This window comes from Corvus cornix, chromosome 7 (assembly GCF_000738735.6).
Source record: "Corvus cornix cornix isolate S_Up_H32 chromosome 7, ASM73873v5, whole genome shotgun sequence".
NCBI classification, from domain to species: Eukaryota; Metazoa; Chordata; class Aves; order Passeriformes; family Corvidae; genus Corvus; species Corvus cornix.
In genome coordinates, this window is record NC_046337.1 from 273,766 (window position 1) to 290,012 (window position 16,247).

At 40.9% G+C, this 16,247-nt stretch overlaps 1 protein-coding gene across 1 annotated transcript; it reads right to left on the bottom strand.

Moving 5' to 3' along the window:
- Positions 1-983: 983 nt before the first annotated feature.
- DAPL1 (death associated protein like 1) lies at positions 984-16,009 on the bottom strand. Its single transcript, XM_039555378.1, has 6 exons — positions 15,765-16,009; positions 12,149-12,236; positions 10,390-10,453; positions 7,152-7,207; positions 2,556-2,654; positions 984-1,166 (listed from the first exon to the last, which is right to left on the bottom strand). Exons 1-6 carry the CDS (start codon positions 15,808-15,810, stop codon positions 1,106-1,108), a joined length of 414 nt encoding a protein of 137 aa, XP_039411312.1. The 5' UTR covers positions 15,811-16,009; the 3' UTR covers positions 984-1,105.
- Between the last annotated feature and the right edge of the window lie 238 nt (positions 16,010-16,247).

The window sequence follows — 16,247 nt, forward strand, 5'->3', positions numbered from 1 at the left end:
GAAATAAAGGTATTTTCCTTCTCAGAGGAAATGTCAAAGTTTGGGCAACATTTTATGATTTTGTCTTTGTCTCTGAAATCTGAGACAAGAAACAGAGCTATGACTCCACCGTTGTGGGATCTATTCCTCAGCAGGTCCAGTGCTCGCACTCTTGTCCTCTAGATATGAACCCAAAAGTTTTGAAATAGTATTTACAGTCAGTTGGATTTAGGTCCTGCTGCTTCACAGTAAAGCTCACAATTGATTCTGGTGCTTCCCTGTTTGTCTCAGTAGAGCAATGCTTTTGATATCAGGAATGTAAAGATTTTTGCTCTCATCAGTAGCTTCCTTTTGGGAAGAATTTAGCTCACAGCTGTTACTCTACTTTAACTGTTCTGCCCTCTGCTCCTCCCACTCATTTGTTCAGATGATTTATCCATTCCTAGCCACTGAAATTCTTCAGCTTTTCCTTCTTTCTTCTCACAAAGGTTATGGCTCTCCTCAGTCTCGCACTTACCATGCAAGCTTCTAGCAGCTTTTTTATTTTGGAAAACAGGAATCAGACCACACTGAAATATAATGGCAGCAGTGTTCATTGTATTAACATATATTCTGGGGACTAGAGAAATTAGAAATCAGACTTCTCCCTTTTTCAGCTCAGCTTCAGTGTTGTTTATGTTAGTTCAGGCTTCTCATCTTAACATACTATTCCAATTCTTGGTTTTGGAGGGTGTCTTCAAGGAAGGTAATTTGTAAATTTTAGAAGCTTCCATTCAATGTAGCTGCTTTTATCCCACCAGATTCATTCTCATGCAACATAATAATTTGGTAGAAAATCCTTAATTTACAGATTTTAAGGTAGTAGATTGTCATCGTTTTAAACCCGCCTGGAGATGAAACACCAGCCCAGTGGAATGGGGAGGAGAATCAAAGTAAAACTTGTATGTTGAGATACAAGTTTAATAATTGATAATAAAAACAATTGACTGAGGTAACAGTTTAATAAATTGAAAATAAAGTAAAATACAATAATAATGGTAAATAATAAAAAGGGAAAAAACAAGTGATGCACAATGCAATTCCTCACCATCGGCTGAATGATGCCAGACCCACCCCCTTCCTGAACCTAGACAGGCCCTTCTGGGTACCTCTGTTCCTTGTGCTGTCTTGATGCCTTGAGAAGCCACCTAAAAACAGAGACTAGACAGGAGTAAGGGAATAATGGCAGGTATTTATTCGAAAGGCCTTCAAAGGTACACCCTGGGGAGCCAGAGGCTATCCTCAGAATGGACCCCAAGATGGACAACAGGTCACGAGTTCTCCACACTTTTATAAATTCATTTGCATATCAGGGTTAATTCTCCAATTAAAGCTTCAGTTTAATGATGTCATTTCCCCTCAGCTTGCCCCCTCTCAGAGGCTTTTGGTTTATACTTTGTGGGCCTAGGACAGTCTGGGTGTCCTTGAAGAGCAGGCCTGGAGAGGCTTTGTTATGTCTACCTAGCATGAGAGAGCAGAAATTAACAGGCTACAAGAAACTTCAGAGTTACACACCAGGCAGTACAGGATTTGAAAAATATGAAAGTTAAAATCTAAGGCATCAGTCTCACTTGTATCTGACTCCACAGGGAACCCAGAGACCGGAGAAAGGGTAGGGAGTCTTTTTGTTACCATGGAATTATGCCCTTTGTATCTTCACAGCTTCTAGGTAGTCATGTGCCCCATGAAATACCAAATGATGTTTTCATAAACTTATCTGTTCCTTTTCTTTGAAAATTTTCCAGCAGATTAAAATATACCTCCTTGGCAGAAAATAGCTGCATTTCTGAGGGCAGCTCAGCTGGCAGAGCTGGAACAAACTGTAGGCATACAGCAACCTCTTGTGGCAAATCCAGTACATGTGTAATAATTAATAACCTTTGAAACTGCACAAGCTACTCTTGATATGAGTTATAAACCTCTATAAAATTGCTTTAACAAACAACTGGAGAATTGGAGAGTCTCTGTTTGCTGGACACTCAGCAAGACTCAGACTTCAGAGCTGTAATAGTCCTTCTCTTCAATTCTGGAATGAATTAAACATTGGTAGCCCATTATAAATGAAGTGTCAGACTGAAATTTCTGCTAATAATATAATCTAGAAGTTTTTCATTATAATTAAGCAAGTGTGGCATAATGGCCAGGAGTAGAATCTGTGGCCATGTATGACAAGAACCATAAACGTACTATAAAGGTACACATTCCTCCAGCCACCTGATCAGCTGCAAATACCTGTCCTGTGCAGGCTGAGGAGGAAAGGGCAGCGAGAAGGTGTAGGGAAGGAAGAGGAGGAATGGCAACACGTGGAAACAAGGGTCCTCAACAACAGCAAGATTTTCAAAACCAAGAGGGGTCTTCCTGGGAACATGGTGTGGGAGCTGGACACAACAGGAACAATACGAGTATGGCAGATGACACTGATTAGACCCCTGAATTTTAATTTTTTTTTTTTTTTTACACTGTAGGAATATAGTCTTCTACTGCTGGAATTAAAGGTGAACTCAGGAAATTATCTGGCTTATGCATGCACCACTTACCAGGACTTCTGGGGCTTATATGCCGGGCAGAGGTTACTGTGCTTGAAATGATTTGCAGATTTATGCATGCCACTTAGGAACAGGCTGAACAAGTACATCCTGGAAGGCACAAAGGCTTTAAACAACAGCTAATATTTGTTTATTGACATTAAGTCTTGTATAGTTCTCTTTTATTGCAACTTCCCAGTCTTGCCATGTGTAATTTCTTTGCCATTTCATCTGCTGCAGTTTCACACAAGAGTCAGGAATCCCATTATCTCAATTCAGGCCTTGGTCTGTGCACTGAACAGCATATACTGTAGCTCCTGCTGGACCAGTTAGAGCTGCACACTCCCAAATTCCCAAGCAGCTCTGTCAAGCACCACCCAACCTAGGAGGGCGAAGAGCTTAAGGGCAGAGACTCTTCCTTGCCCCAGAGGAAACTCCTCCCTGCAGAGAAGTCCAACAGAACACGCGTGTCTCAGGCCATCAAACAGCACATGTAACATTACCAAGCTGACAAAGACATTGAGCCAACCAACATGTACCAAAATCTCTTTTCACAGCTTTCATCATCCCTTGGCTTCCCATCTTTGTAAGGTGTTTTGAGGGCTACAGCTAAAAACAACTGCATATTAACCAACATTGTGTCCTCCAACATGGTGAAATGAAGATCAGCTGCAGAAGTACTTTTCCTGAAATCATGTCCTTCTCACTGAATGCCTGCATTGTTTGAAATAGTCTGTGAGAAGCCTGAAAACAGTCTTTCTGCAGGGGTTTGATTTTTCTAGCAAACCTACTGTATTTGTTCTTTATGTTCTGAATTTGGTGGCAATTCATATTTAAATAATGAAAGCAAAGTATTAAGGCTTGAACTAAATAAAATAAACTCCCTGCAACAGAAGGCACAACAGCCTCATCACAGTATCATCAATGATGGTGCAAACACAAACTGAAATGATACAGAATGGAAGGCACAAACAGGATGAAAAACTAAGTTGTCTGTTATTTAGAAGTTCAAAATACAGTTTTTGTTTCTTGCTTAGCTCTTGTTATTACTCATACTATTATAAGAAGGAAACCTTAATGAACAGAAATAAATTAGAGAAAATAATGCACCCGACAGTGCCCCTGTCAAAATACAACAGAAGAGTAAAAGACTGTCTTGGTTGAAAAGGAAGTGCTCTTATGTATATAAAGTTCTTAATTATAAAAAACATTTAAACAGAACAGTTTAGTTTGTTCTCTACACAAATCTTTCAGAAACCCTCCAAAGACTAGTAAATGCTACTGACACAAAAAGCAAGTACGAAATGCTTCTTGTAATGCCCCCACAGGGGACACCACCTGACAGAACAGGACATGGAACAGAGCACTTGCCAGGATTTCCTGCTCTGCAAGATTCATCTTATAGCAGAAGAGGAGATTGCACCTTCTTTACATTTAGCAAACCCATGAAACAGAGTTATCAAAACTAGACCTCCTAACTTCTTGTTTGGACCTGTTTTTACACCTGAAAGTTTTACCCAGGTAGTACTTGGAAGACCCTTTCCATTCCAGCCTGCTTTCTGCCAGGCCACTGGGCACTCCAACACCACCTGTATGTTCCACATACACGGGAGCCCTGGCACTGCTGCGGTGCACACCTGGATTTGTCGGGCCAGGGGGACTGATGCAGCTTACACACACAGGCTGAGCCCATGCTGCAGAACTCCTGTTTGCCCACAGACACTGTCCTGCCAGAAGCTTGAGTGACTGAATGTACTTAGTTTACCTCTGTGGGACTGCACTTGCCAAGTGTGCACTGCACAGAGCAGTGCCTGGGGCCTTTTAACAGAACTCTTCCATCCTTAGCAATCACTGTATGACTGCCTGATTTATGCCACAAACAGGATTTACTACAGCTCCCTTCTACACCAAGCACATCCTCCCTCCCTGAACGTACTGCTTTAAACAGTTAAATAACATTCAGCTTCATAGCAAGTGATGTTCATAAAGGCCTGCAGAATCAGATCCTACAACTTTTCACTAGCTATTGATTTTCTTCAGAAACAAAAAGCATAAAGATTAGAATTCTAAAGATTTTACAAATATTCTTTGTATAGGAAGCATGTATTAGCCATCGATACATTAGAGTGCACTGTGCTATTTTTGGCTTTGAGAGCATGGATAGTCATTTGACACATGGACAGGTCCTGTTTGTTCACTGACATTCATATCAATATTCACTGCCATAGAGCCAGCCTGGGGAACAGAAGTGTGCTGTACAAGACACAAAAGCAGACTGTTTTCCAAATCCCATACCTACAACTTCAACATCTATAAAGTATATTGTTGCTGTTGTCCAGGATAACACTGATAGTATTTCCCAAGTAGCAATCAGTCAGTTATGGAACCAGAAACAGAAAATACTCATCTTCAAAGGAGAAGCAGTATTTTAATTTTTTCTATTTATTCAAGGTGTAACCAAATTATTTATTGCAGATGCTACTAATCACCACCTCCTGTGATCATAATTTAATCTTTAATCAACACAAGGGTATTTACATTTGATGGATCGATGAAAAGACGCAGACGTTAGTGTTAAATGGCAACACTAATTCTGCATAATCTTCTAAATCTAAATCAAGGACCCCTTGATTTTAGAGGGAGCATTCTCATATGTTTGCAATAGCCTTCCACTGTTGTCATGTGGAAAGCATACTTTAAGAAGAAGCCTCATTGACAATATAACCATTTTTTTGAGTATTACCTTTCACATTAAGCATGAATTTAAGTATACAATTTTTAGTGTACAATTTCACTACTCTGGTTATGCATGGAGCTGAAGCATATTTAGAACATGGGTAGGGTTGGGATAGATATAGTTGGGTTCCTCTCTTGAAAGAACAACCCAAGAAAAAGTTTGGACAGGCTGCAGAATGATCAATGGATCTACACATGGGAAAGCCACTCATATTCAATGCCTAATAGTACAACAGAACCAAGCACAAAAGACCCAAAATTTTGTGCCATCAAAAGGTGGGATTGTTGGTACAATTTTACCCTGGTTTTTGTTGTATGCCTTTGGGACCACCATAATGTGGGACTAACATTTAAACTCAAGATAGATATTATTGAAACCAAAACAACTACATCTGCCTCAGTCAAAGAGGATGAGAAAATTCTATCCCCACAAATTTTTGAAATTGGACCATGTGATCAAAAACGCAGATCAGCAGCAAATGTTGTTTAATCCACCTTGGTTTCTTAAACAAGTAGAACTAGTAATGCAGATTAATATTTCTACACTTACACCAATGTGGTCACCATTCTTATGTGCTTCCCATGCAAGACGGTTAGCTTGGCTACATGGGCAAACCCCCACTTCTCCAAAAGGAACAAGAAGAGATGTGACTGGAATCACAGAGACTTGGGAGTTTTAAACTGTACAGATGCTGAAGTACTTATAAATAACCTGAGCATAACCACAAGTGATTTAAGCAAATTGGAACACCCTCTGTAGTCTTCTCTACCAGCGTAGAAACTAATCAATGGCTCTTATCTGACACATTGCCTCAGTGGGAAAGAATCAATGAGCGAGCTCATAGTTGATCCCAGAGGCACTTGGTGCAACCCAAGGTGAAGGTTCTTTGCCTCTTAGCTACATCTGAGCTCAGTTGTGGATACAATCAACAGTAGCAGTAGCAATTTTAAGAGAAGGCGAAGAAGGCACCTTCACCCACCGAAATTCAAAAAGTAATTTGGAATAATGACTGAATTTGCAAAGGAATTCCAATCGTGGTGGCATTTAGTCAGTGTTACCTATAACACCATCAATAGCACAGTCCTGGTACTAATCCACATAGGACGGCTCTGTGTCCATCACTCAATCACTGCACTAGACCTGAATCATAACTGAACCCTACACTGGAGCATAGGATATGGGCCCAAAAGCATGGGGAATGGCAAACCATCGGTGTTAGCATGTGCACTGTATGAGAACAGGGACACACTTGTGCAGTAACACCAAAGCCCTGACATTTGTCTGGATACAGAATAGTGTTTGTCATTTTGAAATCCATCCTGATGAAACTTGCAAACCTGTACTTTTATATACTGGAAAATGATATGCTTACATGAGAACCCTTTGTGGCTTCATATTTGTAGATAACCTTATTGTAGATACAGATAATCACTCTAATGTTTGTGTTTGTAATTTCACCAAAATCAATGGGTGGATTTCAATTATTCAGCTCCTTTCACATTATACCAGCTATTGCAGTATAATTATTTGCTGATTCAAGATCTGCTGCCCACCCCTGTTGGGATGAATCTTGCTTTAGTAAGAACATTATTATAGCACAATGATCGGCAACAACTGCTGAAACAAGCTCAGAAGAATGGACAAAGTACTTTGATTACTGCCCATCATGATGCGGAAAGCACACAAGTATTGGAACAAGTGAAGTGAGATAGAGCACATGGATGGTAGGACACTTTTCAGCTGGTCACTTACCATTGCTACAGGGAGTTTCAATGAGATGTTTTACCTTGTTGTTCTCCCAATACTAACCCTTTGTCTTAATTGTAGCACTATATATTTGCATTTGGGAAATCATAAAGCAATTGACTTACCTGTCATCCCTGTGATTCATTTCAGGAAAATATGTGATGGTTCCAACACATGGGAACTAAGAGTGAGACAGACGATATGTCTAAGAAGAATCATAAGTATGGAAGTGGGGAATTGATGAATAACAGGAACAAATTTCCAAATAATAAGATAGAGAACAAAGCAGTTAAGCAATGGGAGCAACAGCCACAGGAATGTAGAAAACAGAAAATTGATGTCCTAGGTCCTTGAAGGGCAGGGAAAAAAAGATCATACCCTTCTTAGTCAGGACCTTATATGATGGGCCAACAAATTGCCAGGTTTGACTGTTTCTGTGGTGAGAACTTGCCCTTGCCATGAACTTTCCTCGTTATACCATAATCATAATAGTAAAAGCCTCCTCTGCCCACCAAGAGCCCACTGCTCACTGACCACATACCACGACTTCTTGGGACACTATACCTTGAGATTGAAACAGAGAGAAACTAGCAACTTCGCCATGGAGTAAAGTAAGATCTGCTTGGCCTGAGACTGTAACCTATAGGTGTGCCTGCCTTTGTCTCCGTGCTAGCTCCCCCCAGCACCCCTTTCTGCACACAGCTGTAAATAAATCACATACCCACACTCTGTGTGGGGATCAATTTCTTGCACACCAAAAGGGTGAAAGAACCAGTTTTGGGACAATACTCTTCTGCAATCACTACCTTAAAAAAAAAAAAAAAAATTGTCCCAGCAGAATTAAATTCTGAGTCGGGGAGCTCCACAACCAACTCCCAACAGCAAGACAATATTATCCTCTGGCTCTCTCTATTGTCCTTGCGGTCACTGCAAGCAGGACATGGCTCAAGGACATTGCCTGGACTGGGATTTACATTTGTTCCTCCCCATTTTTAAGCTTGACCCCTCATGACCCTTCGAGTACCAGTCAGTGCTAAGTCTCATACCCCATTCTACCAACCCTAACTCCAAACTCCAATCATGGCATTCTCTGCACCTTGGCTCTTCCCTGCTACCTGCCCTCTTATCCCAAGGGTTCAGCTCCTAGTCAGGTACTTCCTTCATTTATCCACCCCAGCCCCAAATAGGTTAAAACAGACTGATTCCACTCAGTTCTTCCTGCTTGCTGATCCCTGCAGAGAAGCTGGGTTTTCTTACAGAAAGAAATGCAAGCAAAAGATATTTCTTTCCATTGCACTGCAATCCTTCCCAGGACTCTGTGAATTACTTATCATGCAGTAAGCCTCAGGCATGCATTCAGCATGGAAAACCTCAGGCTCAAGTGAAAGAAGCCCCATGTCTTTCACTCATGACCTGCTTTCTTAGAATCAAGTTCACATCAGCTTTGCTACCATTAAACTAAAAATAAACCCAAAACAACAGGGCTGACAGTTTCCATTCCTTCAGTCAAAACACACAGTAGTGAAACTGTTAGACCTTTTGGTATTAATTACTACATACTAGTAACACTGGGTTAGACAGAAGCCATGATATTGGAATAAATCCTGAGTACATTCAGTAACTCTTCTTTTATTTTATTGTCAGTAACAGAAACACAGCAAGACACAAGGCACACAGCTTTTGAGCATTTCACCACAGCATGCTAAATGCTGTATAGAAAAGTAAACGTAAGTTTTTTAATGAGTATCTTAACATTTCCGTGGCTGTTGAATAATGTGAATTCTTTTAGGCAGTATGAACTTCTCCAAGGTAGGCTGTGGCTTTTGGTGAGCCACTTGTAATGTTGCTGCATGGATTTTGTGGCTCATCTGTAACATTAAAGGGGGGAGAAAAAAAGTTGTGATAGAATACAGCTTGTCAGCTATTCTCTTTCTAAATTTCATCATATTAAAGTAGTTTAAAAGGAGCAATAAAACCTAAATCCACCAAAAGTTTAAGTGATCAATACACAGACTCATGGTAACTCAGTATATTTACTTATAATTTCTGTTTTCAAAGTGATATTAGTCCGACTACCTTTAGGGAATTAAATTTTTTTTTTCTTCCCTTGTTTAGTAGTTCACAGAATGAGCTTCCAAGATGAGGAAAACACAGAAAATAATCAGTATGCCAGAGTTAACGATAAGTTGATTCAAATTCTCATTTTCCCAGATTCAAAATCATCATTATTACAGTAGCTAATTATCACATTCTAAACTAGCAAGCAAGCTTCACATACAATATTCTGGAAACCAACAGGAAAAGGAAATGGTAGGTCAGAACAGAGGAGATGAGGACAGGTGGAAGAGAAGGAGGATGAGTTTTATCTGCTCTCCTTAAAAAAGTCTAAGCAAAAATTCAAGATCTACAGGCTAAAGCTATAAACACAACTGTTGATAAGACTTGTGTTGAAATGTTTTACTGAGCTCTAGGCATGAGGAACTCCTGTATGCTTCAGAGTCTGAAGACTGCAAGTGTGTAACAAAGAGATGATAATTGTCAGATCTTCGGATTACCATGCAAACCAAAGAGCTGCTTGTGAAATCAGCTCTTCCGAAGTGTAGGTGTAAGCCTGCACCAACAGCCTAATGAGAGACACAGGGCAGGAGCTGTAAGCATGTGATAAACAGAAGGGTCCATTAGCAGCTGTGGGATACAAGATCTTCCTACGGGAGAAGTCAAAAGGTGCTTGCCTGACTAATGTCAGGCCTCAGATGGACCAGCTAGACATGGGGCAGCAGTAGGACATGCTGTGCCTGCTGTCTAGGGGATCATTCACAGAGCAGGACACTGGATCACCATCCTGGTGTCCCCTGCACCTGCCAGTGATGCCACCCACCTCCCTCAAGCAGCTCTGTATTTTTGCTGGACCCGCACAGAAGTCAGAGTGATTTCCATGGTGGGATAAAGCATGTCACTGAAGACAAGGTTTTGCTCTGCACTGTAATCCCAGCTCTGCCAGACACTTACATGCCACTGGTAATTCTTCCCCATATTTCACTAAAGCTAATGCACCACGCCACTTTACAAGCAGAACACACCTCCCTGTCTGGCTGTGCTTCTCTGTAACAGATGTACACAACTGTCCCAGGGCATGTCATAGCAACTAGGAGAGGAATCAGAACAAGGAGAGAAAGCCAGGTACTTTTTAGCCATCTAGCAGCTTAGCCACACAACCACTACAGAAATAGGTTATCACAAGAACATTTAGTGGCAGCTGAAGAACCTGCAACTGCCAGACACCAGTTTAAGGAAAATTCACTTTTTAACTTTTACTCATGTTTAGATTTATGAAGAAACCCTGACTTTTTCTTCCAGACTTACTTTGTTCAGTGCTTCTGCTACCAAGACACCCATGTTCTGAGGTTGTGGAAAACTGACAATAGCACTGTAAAGTAGATGAAAAAAGTATTTATCATTTCCATCTCACAGAAACATTTGAGCACTTGTCACTTTCATTTTCCAGACATAATACAAAACATTTTACAGTATAAATTTAAGGTTTGGAGCTAAATTCTTTCATCACATGAAAAACTATATAATATCAAAAAGGCACGCTGCTTCAGAATGGAATAACACAAAATTTGTGTGACAGTCTTATTCATACATACAAAAATCTGTGTATGAAATATCCTTGAATATCTCAAAAAGGATTTTTTTTGGTACGCTGTGAAATAACTTCACAGAAGGTGAGCACTGATACCCTCATCTACAAAAAATTTTCTTGATTCCAGCCTAGACCCATGAAAAAAATTCAGCCTCTGCTTTTGGACACGGTTTCCTTTCACAGCAACTATTTGTCCAGCAAGAATTTTTTCACAAAATTATCCCATTAACTTCTCCATATTCCAGTGAAGAACACCATGTTACCAATATTCCACAAATTAACAAATCTGTGGGTATGAAATAATTTAGTTCAACAACAGGAAGAACTTCAGATTGCACATTCTACTGATGATACCATTATAATCACTGACAACCTCTCTAGCTTAAAATGGAGTAGGGAATAATCATTATAAACCCCAAATACCATAAATGCAACTCTTGAAAAAGCAGATATTGCTTTATTTAAGTTTATTTATTTAAGTTTATTTATTTAAGTTTATTTATTTAAGTTTATTTATTTAAGTTTATTTATTTAAGTTTATTTATTTAAGTTTATTTATTTAAGTTTCTGTGGAACAGAAAGACATTTCCTACTGACATTTCAATTTAGCAATTGAAAGTTTGCTACACTGACAAATAAAAGTTATTCAACATCTGTTTATACTATTAGGTGACTATGACTATGGAAAAGACAGCTGCAAAATTACACCCAGACAACTGGCAATAAGTGAAAATAAAAAGCTTCTAATTCCAGAAGATTACAACAAAAAATCAAAAACTTTAGTTACACCACAAGTCATTCAGATTTTACTGTCATACCCTTATATTGGTCAACTTAACTTTTTGTTAAGTGACATTTAAGAAAAGTGCATGTATTTAAGAAAAATGTTCAATCTTTGAAAAAGCTGCAAGAAAATACTTGTTTTAATGACCACATCAACTGGTCACTGTTACTTTATTCAAAATAGAAGCATGCCTTCATTTTTGGCGCAAAACAGCTTGATTAACCTTAAAAAGTAGTAAACAGAAAAAGCCAAATTAGATTTTAGATTGAAATAGGGGGTATAGCCTATATAGGTGATGAGAGTCTTCCTTGGGGGTAGTTGATGTGGGTTTTATTTACTTCAGAATGTGGACAGCCTGAAGTTCACTCCTACTTCACTGGAAACTGTTTGACTATTCCTTTATTAGGCATAAGTATGCAACACATTGCTTTAATTTCTGTTCCATAAAACATGACAATAGAGATGTCTTTTAGCCTTTGCCTTTCATTGCAAGGCACTGTCCTTGGGTTTTGGGGTTTTTTAAGCTGATAATTATTTCAATATCAACATTATTTTATCGATATTATTTTATTTATAAATTGCACAAGTTAAGAATTAAACTCTTGTAGAATAAGAATTTTCTTTGTTTTCAAAGCCCATGACCTATGAACTTTAACTATGGAGCAGGGGTGACAGGCCCTGCAGTGTAATACCTTGACTTTTCTTTTCCTGGAGGTTTAGCATTTTTCTCAACAGGTCCGCTTTCTTGCTTTTTAGACACTCTCATACCTCCAGCTTTAACTGCAAGAAAAAAGTGAAATGTAAGTAAAAATACCTACAGAGTTACATACCACATTACATACACTTAGAGGAGAATACTTTTACCCCAGATAACCATTAACCAGAAATCATCTTTCAGTATTTAGCTCCATGCTTTACTTGTACACATGCATACACAGCAGTAGCCAAAGAGGTGCAGCAAAAGCTTCAAAATTCTGTGTCATGGCAGACTCAAATCAACTTCCAGATACCATAAATCAAGAAATCAGAGTGGTTTCAGTCACCGTTAACTATATTAAATCTTAACACCTTACTATGTTCATATGCATCCTTCCCCAGAAACTATTACATCTCAGATTTGTATTTTTAAAATAAAAAAGAAAACCAAACCACCATCCGAAAACTTTCAGGTTTTTGAACAATGTGACTAACAGCAATAAGGGTTTCATGATTAGTTCAAGGTATTCCAGAATAAACCTAATAATGCAGATAAGAACCAGATGCATACTCATCTTGTACTTGTGTTCGAACATGCTTAATTATATTTTATTAACATATCTGCCAATCACAAAACCAATTAGCACTAATTAAGCTACAGGCAACCTAACAATAACAATTTAAGTTCTGAGGCATGTCTGAAAATTTAATTCTGAACAAAGAACACGTAAAGTTATCTAAAACATTCTCTTGAAAGAAACACTTTCTCCCTCTTCAGGAGAGCATTTTAAGTTTTAAAACTGTAAGTAAGAAAGAAAAACCTTAGTGTTCTTTTCTCATCCTATTGAACAAGTTGCTTCACCTCGCAGCAAGACTCCTATTCTGATCATGAACAATCAAGACTAGAGTTTAAATTCGGGGGCAAGAGAGAATAGGGAATGGAGAGTGGTTTCCAGAATTACTCAACTAGCTAGTATGAGAAATGCATTTGGCCATTTTTGATGATGCAGATGTATCCATCTGTAACTAACACCCATTTTCTACCAAATCTGACGCTTGGCTTTGTATTTCCTGGTTGCAGGCCTAATTTTAGAAACAAAAATTCTCCCTCAGTCATGTCCAAAGCAGCACTACAATATCAGAGCTATGCTATAGCTAGACTTGGCTTTTCTTCTCTTTCTAAAATGACATACATACTGTTAATTATACTGCTGCATAAGCAGCAAATTCTTTGCCCAGCCATCTTACAGCTACAAATACGCTGGAGACCTAGACTGAACCTAATCCTTCCGGCAGCCTAACTACAAAATTAAAAGTATCTGAAATGGAAGTTTCAACTGTTTGTTTCCAAGTATCTACCAGTGAAGAGAACTGAGATTCTAAATACCCTCAGCTCACCAGGTGTGAAACTATTCCTTGTCTTTGAAGCATCTTCAAACTAGAATGACAAAGAATGTAAAAAAAACCCAAACCAAATCAAACAACCCCAAACCAAACATCAACAACCACAAAACAGACCACACCAAAAAAAAGCCCTGGCATCTTTCAAGATCTCAGAGATCTTCTTGACATCATTTCTCTTTATAATAAGTTCAACCAGAATACCAACGCGAGTTATCCCGAGTGTTCTCCCACAGATTGTCAGGCTCTTGTCTTCTTAGGAACCAGTCAAACCACAAACTGGAAAACCACTAAAATTTTGGAATTAGATTAAAAAAAAGTAATTGAACCTAGATCCACAAGTTTTGGTTTGGGACCTTCCCACACATGCAGGACTATCAATTTCTAGATACAAGCATTGTTTTTAGTTTTAATTTAGCAGGGCAAGGAGATCCAGACAGAGGCAGACATTTTAACACTATAAGGCTTTACACAAAGCACAAGGGGAGCTAGGCAAGGAGGAGAGAGATGCCCAGCATGGGAAGAGATAATGAAACATGGATAATCTGGAATTGTGTCTACCACCAAAAGGCCCACAAAACGTTATCTATAGTTATTAGAAATAACCCATCTTCCTTTCCATCTCTGCACTGACTTGAAACTAGCCACTAGGAACAGCTGTCCCACCTGCTCACACACATCCATGGCAGGGGAAGAGTTAAACATAGATGCATGTGGGATGCACCACAAAGCTGTTTTGTAATTTGCTTTCCAGAGCAATAGAGAGGTATGTCAAACTTTTAATACAGAGTTCAATTTTTTGATTCTTATAAGTGACCTGTTAGCCATATAATCTAACAGCTAAGTGCCACAATTTTTACTAATTTCCATTTTTAAAACATCATGTATTTTTAAAACAAAAAAATAAAGTAAGGAGGCACATTTCCATTCATGCTGTCCCCTCCAAAAAAACCCCAACAACAAAAAAAACCCAAACAAGAAAACAACACAAAAACAAACCTAAGCAAAAACAAAGACAGCTTGGCTCAATACTGGTCAGAATAAAGATGCCCACTTGAACTTTGGTCACTAAGTGCATGGTTGAAACCACTTACTCTGGCACCTTCACCCCTCGGCCAAGCTGTTGCCCACTGCAGTAACAGGTAGGCTTTGTCAAGACTTACTTGCAGACTTGCAAGACTACAAGTTGCAGTTTACTATCATGCAAGTTCAGAAAGACCAGTACCTGCTTCAGGTTACTGACTGCAGTGGTTTAAAGGCCCTTTCAGGTACAGCTCAACTGTCCCTGCCACACACACAAAAATCCAGGAATAGACTAGAGACAAGCTGAAAAAAACTATTTACATCCCAAATTCATGAAAAAGCATGCTAAAAGAAAAAAATCCAAACAGAAAATATTTTCAAGAAAACAAAACAGGGGTACAAGGAGACACACGACTATGTGCTCCTCAGGCACTAAGCCCTTCTAATAAACCGAGGGGAAGCCCCAACTGGTTTAAAGCTTTGTAGTGACCGTTCCTCAGTTTCAAAGGCTGAGCCTGCAGTGACTGTGCTTGCAGTGACTATCCCCCAGCTCCAAAGGCTGAGCCAGCAGCACCTTAGCGTGAGCCACAGAGCAGGCGGGACACAGCCCACGCACTGGTGCGTTTGAGAGACAGCTCCGCACAGCTCCCGGCATGGCCCAGGAGCTGCTCACACTGTATGCATCTATCCGCTCCCCCAACAAACACAAGCGCTACTACATCCTTAAAATCCCGGTATTGCATCCTTACAGTCGCCACCCAGGCAGAGCGGCGGCTGGAACAGCAGGCTCGAAGGCTTCCTCATAGATAGCTCTATGGGGGCTGGGGGGGGGGGGGGGGGGCGTTGGCGGAGGGGAAGTAAATTCTTCATGTTACTACAGGAGGCGAGGGATAGGGCTGTAACATTGAACACAGATATTTCACTGAATATGGACACCCATTTCTCTCGCTATCCCTCAACAGCGCGTTCCTGATCACCGAGCGGCGCCAGCTCCACACCCGCCGACCGAGCGCACCCGTGATGGAGCGGATGCGGGGCCTGCTAGGGCGAGCGGGCCGTGCACCACAGACCCGCCTCCACCATTCCCGGTCCCACACGGCCGCTCCTCTCCGCGGAGGAGCTGCATCTGTGTGGGACGATGCGGCGGAGAGCCCCTCACACCGCGCCCGGAGCGGCCCCGACCCCTACCTGCGGGAAGGCGCCGGCCCGGCGGGACACCCCTCCTCAGCGCCATGGCGGGACCGGGAGCGCCGGGAAGCAGGCGGGGCAGGGCAGGGCAGGGCAGGGCCACGGAACCGCGCACCTGCCCGACCTGCAGCGCCTTGTGCGGTTTGGAGCAGTCGGGATGGGCCGGCGCAGGGTCGTGAGAGCGGGGAGGGGTGTGAGGGCGGTGTGAAGGCGGTGTGAGGGGCGGGGAGCGGTGTGAGGGCGGTGTGAAGGCGGTGTGAGGGGCGGGGAGCGGTGTGAAGGCGGTGTGAGGGGCGGTGTGAGGGGCGGGGAGCGGTGTGAAGGCGGGGAGCGGTGTGAAGGCGGGGAGAGTTGTGAGGGGTGGTGTGAGAGGCGGGAGCGGTGTGAGAGGCGGAGACTTTTAAAAACATTGCTAAAGGTTCGAAGAACTGGATTTCGTGAGGTAAATCTTACCCTCTTCAATCAATAGTATCTGCTTGAGAC

What these genes read in the sequence shown, in the direction of transcription:
- DAPL1 (XM_039555378.1), bottom strand. Translation starts at nt 15,810, where the DNA reads ATGGCGCTGAGGAGGGGTGTCCCGCCGGGCCGGCGCCTTCCCGCAG. An exon ending in GGGCCGGCGCCTTCCCGCAG is followed by an intron (nt 12,237 to 15,764) that starts GTAGGGGTCGGG and finishes TTTTTCTTGCAG; the next exon opens with TTAAAGCTGGAGGTATGAGA. An exon ending in CCAGGAAAAGAAAAGTCAAG is followed by an intron (nt 10,454 to 12,148) that starts GTATTACACTGC and finishes TCTACTTTACAG; the next exon opens with TGCTATTGTCAGTTTTCCAC.